We start from the raw sequence: 12,249 nt of genomic DNA, 5'->3' as shown, positions 1-12,249 counted from the left end.
TAGCTGACCTTGTTCTCATACTCTCTTCTGTCCTGTTGTTTTTGTGTGCATTTGGATTGTACACAATGTACACAAGATTAATTTAGACTTTCTATATTTAATTACTTTTTGATGTAGAATAAGAGATATGTGTGTATGGAGACAAATCAAAGCAATCTGGGTAGTCATCCTCCATAATCAGGGAATCCACCGCAGAACTTTCGTGATCTTGCCACGGCCTCTTCCACACCAACACCATTGCCTAAAAAATGGCAACAATAACACAAAAAGCAGATGTTTAGATAATGGTACAACTGTGTTTGAGTTTAAAGCAAGATATTCTGCACATCTTCAGCAATACTTTACAGAGCATTCGTGAGAGCAATTCTATCTACATGCATTTTTATTTCTATAGATAAATGATATCTTACCTCTTTTCTTTCAGGGGGGAAATGGTGCATTTTGGAGAAGCTTGATGAGATGCTGGAGTCTTCTGCATAGTTTCCAACATTTTCCTGAGAATATTTGGGTTACAAATACAGATAAATAGATAAACGTACATAACTGGATATCAAATTTAAAAAACAAATTCTGTGTTTTAAGAAATACTTTTGGAGTATTTCAAAATAAAACAGGTCAACTCTGTGGGTTTACGCAATGGCATTAAGTAGTAACTTCTAGCAATAGTAACCAAAGTAATATAATTCAGAGAATAAATTACAGGATTGCCAGGAGTTAAAAACAAGTTGGTTAGCAACATTGTGTATATGCTAGAGCAGTGGTTCCCAACCCTGGTCCTGGAGTACCCCCAGCACATTGGACATTTTAGATTTCTAAACACATCTGGGCCAAGTTTTATGGTGGGACTCCCTCTCTGACTGCAACAGTGGAGAAAGGTTTGCTTCATTTCGATTGGATTGTCCAACACTATCAGATAATGATGCTAGGACAACTGACAGACACCTCAAACGTGGCAAGACTTGTTATTCCACAGGCAGTTTCTGCCCTGCACCCGTCTTGAGAAATCCCTAAGGTTTACATCCAAACCACCATAAAAATTACTTTTAGATGAGGCAATGGTGGCTGAAAAAAATAGAGGCAACAAGAATCCATCCAAATCTATTCATATCCTTGTTTGGAGTCTTTAAAACTGATGTAAACTACAACACATCCATTTCATACTTATTCAAAGAAATAGTGGGCCATATGGGGTCTTGGGCACTCAATGCTCACGACCGCCCACACCATGAAGACGTAATTTTTGTTGCACACTTTCACACTCACATTAAGTGGCCAAAACTCACAATATTAATTTGGTGCCACCTGTGAAACTCCAACATAACTGTTGTCTTGTGTAAGGTTAAATAAAACTGCTATACCTGATTCAACTCATCAGCTCGTTAGTAAAGACTCCAAGACCTCAAATGACTGTGTCAGGTAAGAGATACATCAAAAATGTACAATGTTGGGGGTTCTCTAGGACCAGGGTTGTGTTAGAAGTGTTCAAACCATAGACTGTAAAAAAATATGGACGTAGTGTCTATGACGTCACCCATAGGATTCTCAAGAGCAGTTTTGAAGCGTAAAGTAGGGTCGAGCTGGCCATTGTCATCTTGGCAACGCATCACCGCACGTCACTAACCGATAATAGAAAGTGGGCAAAGAGGCGGGATGTGTGTGGAGCTGAGGTGACGCAATGACTAACAGACAGCAGATGGCTATCCACCTGTCACTCAAAGTGGCCACACACTTAATTATGCAGAACTTTAAGGCTTTAAGTAATGTAAACGAATGAGTTCCCCAAATTCACCCCCACAGTCAAAATTAGCCGCATAGACCAAAACCACAATTCGTACCAGGCTGTAAACATGTTTTATTCTGCTGTAAAATTGGGCATTTTAACATGGGGCCTGTCCCTAGTGGCCAGTCGATGAATTGCAGAGGTTGCCGCTTGATTCTAACATGCTGTAGGTGGTTTTCCTGCAGAGTTCAGCTTCAACTTGCCCTAACACACCTGCCTGGAACTTTTTAGTAATCCTGAAGATCTTGATTAGTTGGTTCAGATATGTTTAATTAAGGTTGGAGATAAACTCTCCTGACAGATATGTCATCAGTGTGAGAATATTAAACAGCATCTGTTTAGTCCTGTAACTACATAACGAGTTAGGAGGGGAGGTCATATATGGCGTATGCATTAGGAGTGGATTTTCAAACAAATCCCATTCCATTCCAATCCCACAACAAAATTGGGGGAAAATCCCATCCGATCCCAATCCCAGAAGAATGACTCCCGTTCCCTCCCACGCCTGTGTTGTGTTTTTTTGGCCCAGAATCTGTCAGTTACAGTTAGAAATTCAGTGCAGATCACAGCATGCCCACTTAGTTGAATAAAAATCCAAAATGTAGTAATGTTATTTTGTTAAAATAAAATCCAGCTGAAACAATGCACACACATTAAATTCAATGTAAATCCTCTATGGAAACACACACAAACACAGGCACACACACGCACACGCACGCGCAGTAAATGTCTTGCAGCTGGTGTTTGGCGTTTTCACGCCATCTTTTTGGTTACTTCAGACCACCCAATGTCGGTGAGCACAACTGAGGTATAATTTTCTGACAGTAGTCGTTGCAGCGTGGCTTTCATGTCTGACTCCATTTTGATTATGATTTTCACGGCTTCAGAGTGCATGGGGAAGCCTCATCTTATATTATTGGTGGTTGGCATTGGCATACCAACTTGATGCATTACCGCCACCAACTGTTACGGGTGTGAAGCACATCATTCACTTAACCAGCCACACCAAAGCAAACAGGAGAGCATAAAGAGACAGGGCAACTACAATTAAGTTCAAAATTAAAACATATAGTTAATTTATATAAATGGTATATTTGTGTATATAGTTGCTATCATAGTGATATTTTCACGATTCCCGGTCCCGCCCACTCCAGCTGAATTTTTTTCCTCTGCCCTCTCAATCACCTGATTAATAGTCATTTTGTTTCCCATGTCCCACGGGATTCCCAAAAAAATGTCAGCCTCTAGTATGCATTTATCTGATGTTAGGTAGCCCCCCAGAAGAAGATTTGGACACCCTGCCATTTAGAAACTTTTTTTTTGTAGCCTCATGTTTATGCATGTGTGAAGTGCATTACAGTACCGCATCAATAGATTGAGTCCACTTGTGTAGTAGACTCATGACTGAAAAATACAGCAGGAGGAGCATTAGCGGGTTCATTATTGCAGGCCAGCTACCATCTTCATGCAGAGCCAGGATATAAGGTTCTGACATGTTGGTCTGGATGAGCGCTGTCAAACCAAACAACCTGGTAAACAGACATAGATATTAGATATCAGCTGCATAACAGATGCTGAAAGTGTTTTAGTAATTTGTTGGACCATCACATGCTGCCACAACAGCGTCAATGTGCCTTCACCCTGCACGACTCCTGGGTTGACATTTCATTCAGTAACATTATGCAGTTTGGATTCATATGCCGTTAAATGTTGATGATCGCGTTATTTTACATATGCATCTGGTGACATATGCTATCACTTGTTTCTGCTTTTTCTTCGCCTGTGTTTTGATCCGGAGATTCAGGAGGGTATTCCAGAAAGCAAGATTATCTAACAGTCAAATATACACGGAACTCTTTTTTGGTTGATTACCCCAAACCTTGCTTACTCGAGGTAAGCTGGGTCCAAAAAATGCGTCCATGAGTATGTTCAGTCAACCCAGAATATGTTTACATTTAGCACAGAAGAAATTCGCAAAAGAGTGACGAATCGACAAGACATTATGGAAACGGACGCTAAGAAAAAGCACACCATACTAGGCCTACTTCTTTCTTCATCAAGGATCATAAGCTTTTCTGAAAGAGTTGAAGGATAAAGCTATTAAAAGTAGTTTGATATAATAGAAAGAAAGGAATTAATTAAATAAGACCACTCTGATAATTGAAAACCCCTCTGAAATCATGTGTGTAGTGTGACTTATGCTTCTTCATGAAAAAACATACTTGTACAGCATGCTTGATGTGAATAACAGTGGCTTTTACTGAATGATTTTGGTTTACTTAGTAGAGATCTGAACTGCACCTGGCAAAGTCATCCTGTGGAGGAATGAGCTGTTGGAAAAGAGGCAGCTGGTAGAGGTAGATGATAAGAATGTGTCCTCCGCTGAAGATGGTCATCATTACACACAGAGAGCTGTAGTGCAGCAGAGAGATGGTGCAGTCCAACACCCAGCACCACACAAGGCCAAGAAACACCATAAAATACAGTGCTGACGTCAGAGAGGGAAACGTTATACCTGTCAAAACATGTAACATCAGAGGCTGCATCTATAGATAATTTTCCTGAATGCATGCACACGTTCATATCTGTATGCATTACCTGCCAGCCCTAAGAGAACAGTGACCAAAACTTTTCCAGCAGTGTTCATTACAGAAGACAGGAGGAGGCTCAGACCAGACATAAATATGATGAGTTTCTGCAGAACGTCGGGAGAGGAGGCAGGAAAGGTGCGGCTCTGAACGGAGGTGTCAAAGGAGGAACCCTCAGATGTTCCACTCTCCCCTTCATTTTCTGAGTCTGAAATCTCTTCTTCTGAACCCTGCCAAATAAGGAAACAGGACAAAAGCAGCCAACACTAAAAATTTTGTAAAATAAAAACAGCAAAAATGTATTCCTTATAATAATTTTTTTTGCAACACAAAGCAGCCAGTAATGATAACCTCACTGAACCGTCCTGCAAAATTTAGCTCCAGCCAAGTGTGTGTTCAGACTTGGCATGTTTGGTTGGATTAAAACGAATGCTGGTGAAATTGCCCTGTTAGTGCGGTTTGTTTGAATAAGTGTGAATGCAATCCGAACACTGGTGTGCACCAAACAAACTGAAAAGACTCGGTCCACTTACAAACGAACTCTGGTGCAGTTTGAATGGAATATGACACAGACATATAAACAAACAGCAAACAGGACATGTCACAAGACACGACCCTTAAAAGGACAGAATCCTCGAACATAATTTTTCCTCGTCATAGTCGCGATGTTGCCAGTTCGCATCTCCTCACAGCAGATCTTCATTTGTGTGTGTGATGGAGGGTTTCCCATTGCTGTTTTGACTCCTTTAGACATTTTATAAGCTTGTCACAAGTTCTCAACTAGTCAAAATACCATCATATGTACGAGCGCATCACGTACAACGAGTGCATTTAGGCCAGCACAAAGCATTGATTTGGATGGTTGGTAAGTTCAGATGTAAAATATCGTAATAAAAGCCAACCAATCAGGTTGTGAACTTATACCTTATGCCCTTTAGTTTCTGTGTAAAAATGCCAATGTGAATGCTAAATGGACTAGGACTAAATGTTTTAACCCTAACGATTAGAGGGAGTGGTATCACTTAGGATTGTGGGAATTAAAATTTTTGGGTAGTTGGGTGCAGAAGGATAAGAGGGGATAGAGGGGCGTTAGGGTATGTGTTCCCTTACGGTTGCTTTTTACTGCGGTAGGTGTGATGTCTGTATAGGGTTTCATATGCCTTAGGGGTGATCATTGGTAGAAGCTTGGTGCTAAGGTACCCGCCAATGGGAGCCCCGGGTCACAGGCCTTTTTTGGGTAGCTCTGGATAGGTAGGTATCCAACCTCTCTGGGTCCACTTGGACAGCGCGCAGAGAAGGTGGCCATGGGTCGAAGGGCCTTAAATGGGATAAAAGTAGGGAAGGTGGCTCTAAGTGGCAGAGAGGCAGGTGGAGTGTTGAGAGTGGGGCTAGAAGGGGGCACAAATGAGAATGGTTTCTTGGGGATATGATGCTTGACCAGGATTATCAAGCCATGACTCCTTGGGGTGGGGTGTGGTTTGGTTCGTTGGTCAGGAGTAAATTCAGTGAAGGATTTGGTACTCTGGGGGAGGGACAGGGGGGAGAAGGGAAATTTGAAGGAAAAGGCTGGGGGTGGTTTGAATTAGGGAGATGTATTGGGTCTGATAGGAAGTGATTAAGAGACAGAAGGTTACTAAAAGTTTTTTTTCTTTCATAGATTGAAGAAAATGGAGGACAATAATGGTTTCAGGATCATCGTGAGAACGATGCACTGATGTATTAAGGTGACCCACCACCTGTACAATCTATGGGTGATGGAGGAAGAACCAGGGCCTAGAGCCCTGCAAAAGGTGGTGAGGTGGTTTGGGGCAGTGGTTATGCCAGCAGCCCCAACACCTACAACAGGTTGGAAACTATATGGTAGTGCGAGGAGGTGGCTGCATGAAAGCCTAGATATTTTGAGAGAGTACTACACCCCAATCCAGGAGGAGGCTCTGGCCCAGCTAGGTGAAAGGGTAAAGAGCCCTGGAAGTAGCAATAAGGTGGACACGCAGGAACCTGAAAAACATCCAGGAGAGTGGTTGTGGGGCAGCGGAGGTTCAGGTTTCATAAGGCAACTGGACTCCACTGAGGTGGTACCACCAGCAATAGCAGCTGGGGACGCCACACAGGGGGGACCGGAGGGGGGACCGAACCAACCAGGACAGACCCCACAAGAACAGGCCCAAGAGGCGCAGGTCATACAAAAAAGTCCGGAAGGATCAGGAGAAGATATTTGGGTCACTATGGATGAGGTGGCAGGCAGCAGCCAGTCACAGGTGGGACAAGTGGAGGAGGCAGGGGCTGGGAAGAAAAGGAAGAGGGGGACGAGGATGATGAGGAGGACATGGCCTCAAATATTTTCCAGAGGCGACAGACAAAATTAAGAACTGGGATCTCCAGCCAAGGAGACCAATATTGGTCCTAGAAGATTAGAATATGGCTAGGCTGCCTGCCGGCTATATTTGATAAGAATGTACAGGTGGAATGCTACCCAGGGGCGCATTGGTCTCATGCCTATGAGATATTGAGAAGGAGGATTCCCACAACGGACAGGGTCACCAAGGTGATTCTGTCATTCAGCATCAATGACAAGGCCTACAGCTCTGGGGAGGCAGTGGGGAAAATAGTTAAGAAGACCCTGGAGGCGACGGTGCACACTTTCCCCAATGCACAGATATACATCCCCAAAATCAATTTCCACAAAGCCTTGCCAAAAAAAAAAAACAGCGTGAGACACTGAAACAAATAAACACACATCACCAGCACCGTCAGGGCAATGAACGTCCTTCCACATGAACAGTTTAGAACGGAACTGGACTTTACCCACTGGACCCGGGCCATCGGTAGGGCGATGTGGAACCATTGGGCAAAGTCTTTAAAATGATAAGGGTTACCAAAGGGTAGGGACCGTGGTGAACCTCTCCCAAAAAAGAAAACTCAATAAAGGAGAAATGGCGGTATTACAAAGAGGGTTGTCTTTTATTCCAACGGGCATGGGAGGGAGGGGGTGGAATAGGTTGGAAGCAGAGGCAGGGCTTACAGCCTACCATAGGCGGCTGCAGCTCAGGGTGGGAACCTAGAGCAGAGCAGGTTACGGAGCTGGTCAGGAGGATCATAGATGAAGATCAGGGGGATCTCTGAGGGGGAGTTGGAGGCCCTTAATGGACTTAGGAGGGACAGGGCCCTGGTGATTAAACCAGCAGACAAAGGGAGTATGGTGGTGGTCATGGATCGGGAACAATATGTCAAGGAGGCCATGAGGCAATTAGAGAATTTGGAGTTTTACCAGGAGTTAGACAAGCCGGTGTATCCTAACCTGAAAATTGGCCCGGATGCCAGTCTCTTCTCTATGTACGTAGAGAGCCTTTATACCAACATAGAAACGGAGAGGGGACTGGCAGCAGTGAAGGCATGTCTCCAAAATTACCTAGAGGAATGGATGCCAGATGAAAGCTTATTAAGATTAAGCCTCCTGGAATTGAGCCTAACCAGAAATGACTTTGAGTTTAATGGCTGGTACTTCTTACAAATAAAGGGCACAGCGATGGGCAAGAGATTTGCCCCAGCATATGCTAATATTTACATGACAGAATGGGAGAGAACTGCATTCCCAAAGTGCAAAACCCTGCCCACCCATTACTGGAGATATCTGGACGACGTGTGGGGGGTCTGGGAGGGTATGGAGGAAGACTTCCAGGACTTTGTGGATACCCTAAACCACCATCATCCATTTGGATAAAGGCGGAAAACAATAAAGACAATATGAACTTCTTGGATCCCACAACCTATAAAGGGCTAGGGTTTCGAGACACCGGGAGGCTGGATGCCAGTTTTTTTTTAAAACCACGGACACGCACACCTTGCTCCATTAGGGCAGCCCCCATGATACCCACGTTTTTAAGGGGATCGTTAAGGCCCAGCTTTTAAGGTTCAGGCGGATTTGCACCAGGGAAGGGGACAGGCTAAAGGCAATGAAAACATTGTTTGTGGCCCTTAGGAAGAGGGGGTACTGCCGACACTTCCTGAGGTCAGTGGCCAAGGAAGAGCGTATGATGGGCAGACCAACAAGGACCATCCAAAAGAAGGTTCTGCCAATAGTAGTACAATTCTTGGCCATGCCCAAAGGCTGGGCAAGGGGGGTTAAGAAGAATTTTGAGAGGCTAGCCCAGGACGAGATATAGGATGGTGGCTGCATATAAAAAGGGGAAAAACCTGCAGGACCTATTAGTCCACAGTAAGTTGGGCTCAGGCCACCAAAAGACAGCCAAGAATAAAACACGGGGTACCTTTGACAAGGTAAAACAGACCGGAGTACACAGGATTACCCAAGCTATTCCCCTAAACCAGAAGAATTGCATTTATTTAATTCGATGCTCCCGGTGTGGGATGAGGTATGTTGGAGAAACGGGGAACTCCCTCCTCACTAGGATGAGTGAGCACAGACACACAGTGAAAAAAGGCACGCAACACATAGGGCACATAGTACCCCTCTTCCGGAGGCATGGGAGTCAAATCTCACAATCCACGGAATGGAATATAACCCGGAATGGGGAAAGAGGGAAAGGCTGAAAAGGGAAAAATACTGGATTGAGAGACTGGGAACATGGTTCCCGAAAGGGCTCAATGTGAAGTTTGGGTGAATGTACCTAAAATATAAATATAAAATAAAATATAAAATAAATGGAAGATGGAGGAAAATAAATGGTGTGGCATAATGATTAAAAAGGTCTCTGGTGCGGTATGTGGGGAGCTGGGGGTCGTATTGACTTTAGTCTACCCATCAGGGGAGGGAGACATAATTCAAAGATAATTGGGCGATTCCTGTACGAGCAACCTACCTAAAACTACCACGCACACGAAAAAAAAATATATTACAGAAAAATACCTAAACCTGCCGATCACAGGGGTGTGACGAAATTCTACGTAAATTCGTAATTCTACTATCCTTGCATTAGCAATAAATAAAAGTTGCAATACACATGGTTTGGACATACCTAAACCTACTCGTTACAGGAGGAATATGTAATTCTAATAGAAATGGGGCTATTCCAGTACAAGAAACCTGCCTAAACCTACCCCTCATAGGGGATTAGGATTAAATTATAAATAGAGATGGTTAAACATACCTAGACCTACCCGACACAGGATGGGGGACATACTTAAAGCTAAATATGATTGTGCTATTCCTAAAAAAAGTACTAGCAACCCTCCTAAAACCTACCCCTCGTTGGGGATTATGACTAAATTCTAAATATACATTACTGAAACATACCTAAATCTACCCGTCAAAGGATGGTGACATACCCTAATCATACTTAGAATTATTTCTGTACTAAGCAATCCACCTAAAACTACCCTCACTGGGGATTGGGAAGAAATTCTAAATATACATTACTTTAACACACCTAAACCTACCCGTCACAGAATGGCAAAATAATTTTAAGTACTTTTAAGTATTTCAAGTATTAAAGAGTCTACTGTCTGTTCCTGTGCAACCAACCCATGACAGATTACCAGACCAAGACAGAGAAACAGTAGCAAGATGGGCATTCTGCTCACTCCTTGTGACCCGACTGAACTGCTTATCCAAATGGCACAAGAGGGCCGGTCCATTGAAGAGTATGTTGAAGAGTTCCTTGACTCAGCCCACCTGGTGCCTTGGGTTGATGGGACGCTGAAAGGCATCTTTTGGACTGGACTGGATGACCACTTATTTCGCCAGGTACCAGCAGCAGTGACCACATGCTCTGTGGCCCAATATCTTGATTATGTGCTGTGGCTGAGTGGTTCTTCCCTTACTGTTGGTGAGGTGGATAAGGACAGTCACAGTCACCCTGTTCCACTCCAGTCAAGATGGCCGCTGCCATATCTGCATCACCAGAACCAGCAGATGAATACTGGCTTATCGACTTTTGGATGGAGATGCCTCCAGTCCCCATCGAGTGTCCAGTGATGTCTCCTGTCAGTCTCCACAAGCCTGCTCCAGCCCACGAGCCCGCTCCAGCACACGAGCCCGCTCCAAGTCTCCATGAGGCCGCTCCAGCCCACAAACTTGACCCATTCCACGGGCCCTTCGCACCACCCCTGAAGCTCCCCAAATAATTTTTTTGGGGGGGCTATGGACCTGTGGGTGGTGAACATGTGGGTGAGGCACATATGGGTGGGGCTCCTAATCCGCCATGGCATCCCAAGTCTCATGATCCGCCATGGCTCCCAAAGGCTCCTGATCCGCCATGGCCGCCCACGGCTCCTGATCCGCCATGGCATCCCAAGGCTCCTGATCCGCCATGGCTTCCAAAAGCTCCTGATCTGCAATGGCCGCCCACGGCTCCTGATCCATCATGGTCGCCCAAGGCTCCTCCTCTGCCATGGCTGCCTGAGACTCCTGAACCCCCATGGCCACCCTGGAGACTTCCCAGCCAGTCAGGGCCCAGATACCTGCCACGATCAGCTAGTACTCCAGGGTGCCCGTTCCCCCTACACACCTACCGGGAGGGGGGAGTTATGTCACATGTTTTGTCAATTTTGCTTGTGTTTTGATTTGTCACATGTTCCTTTGTTCTTTTTACCGCCATTTCTGTGTTTCCATGATCACCCTCATTAGTTCATTTGTCCCAGCTGTGTCTTGTTAATTATCTCGTTTCTCTTCACTATTTAAATTCATCCCTGTTCATTCATTCTTTGTCTGGTAACCATTATGGTTGATTGTGCTTGATTGTGTTGTTCTCATGTGTTGAGAGTTTACATTAAAGTTTATGTCATATTTGGACCTCCTGAGTCTACTGCCTGTTCCTGTGCAACCAACCCGTGACTGTACGATTAGGCTATTCCTGCACTAGTAACCCGCCTAAACCTACCCCTCATGGGTGATTGTGAATACAATTCTAAAGATACATTACTTAAACATACCTAAACTCACCCATCACAGGAGGGCGACAGGATTCCAATACAATTGGGCTATCCTTGTACTAACAGCCCGCTTAAACCCAACCCGTATAGGGGATTGGGACTAAATGGTGTAAATATCAAGGTGATTTTTAAATTGAAGGGTTAATGTAAGTATTTAAGATGTATATGGGGGTTAATGAAGGATAGAGGGGAAGATGGATTGGTTGGGTAAGTGGTTAGCTGGAGTAGATAAGGATTAGGGGGACCGACCCCCTTGGATGGGTCGTCTCAGAGGAGGGTGTATGGTGTTTAGAGAGCCGAAACGCCCATTGATCCTGAGGTACACCACTGATGAAGTGTTCTTTGGATTGAAGTAGATGGACTTTGGTAGAACTCCTCTTGGATTGGGGGGTGCTTACAAATGACTAAAATTCTTAAAAAAGCTAAGAAAGCTAATTTGAAAGGGGCCTTTTTGGCTAGCACTAAAATTTACGCTCAATAAGGGAATAGAACCAAATTCTAATACATATTACCTAAACATATCTAAAATTGCCTATCACAGTAGGGAGACGTAATTCCAAAAGATTGGGGCAAACAGCTTAAACCAACTCGTCATAGGGGATTAGGATTAAAAAATCTAATATATGGTATTTACACATACCTAAAACTAACCCATCATAAAGGATGGAATACGGAATACAAATGGGCTTGCCTTGGACTTGAAACAAGTAAAGTTGCATTGTTTAGTAACAACATATTAGGAATGGAGGCGTGGAAAAAAAGGGAAAACAAGATAACAGAAGAATTGTGATTTGAAAGAAAATGAGGGGAGAGGCAAGAGTGGATCAGCTTCATCAAAAACATGCGGCGGCCAGTGCCTTCCTGCGTTCTCCCTAACCCAAACTGGATGGCCCAAATTGGTTGTCCGGGGGGAAGCGTTGCTTTTTCAAAAAACCTAACCCTGACCACACAATTGTGAACCCACCCAATTTTTATGTAAACCCAGAGTCC

At 44.2% G+C, this 12,249-nt stretch overlaps 1 protein-coding gene across 1 annotated transcript in view; it reads right to left on the bottom strand.

Moving 5' to 3' along the window:
* Positions 1–12,249, bottom strand: part of LOC307129777 (piezo-type mechanosensitive ion channel component 2) — a gene marked incomplete at both ends in the record, with an annotated part of 104,100 nt that overhangs the window by 62,684 nt on the left and 29,167 nt on the right. The window contains 5 exon segments of the mRNA XM_079822488.1: positions 106–241; positions 411–494; positions 3,144–3,309; positions 4,082–4,295; positions 4,379–4,598. Coding sequence (XP_079678614.1) covers positions 106–241; positions 411–494; positions 3,144–3,309; positions 4,082–4,295; positions 4,379–4,598 — 820 coding nt within the window.

This window comes from Gobio gobio, assembly GCF_949357685.1.
Source record: "Gobio gobio genome assembly, chromosome: 7".
Taxonomy (NCBI): domain Eukaryota; kingdom Metazoa; phylum Chordata; class Actinopteri; order Cypriniformes; family Gobionidae; genus Gobio; species Gobio gobio.
Note: the sequence above shows the minus strand (reverse complement) of the source record. Positions and strands in the feature narration are given on the sequence as shown.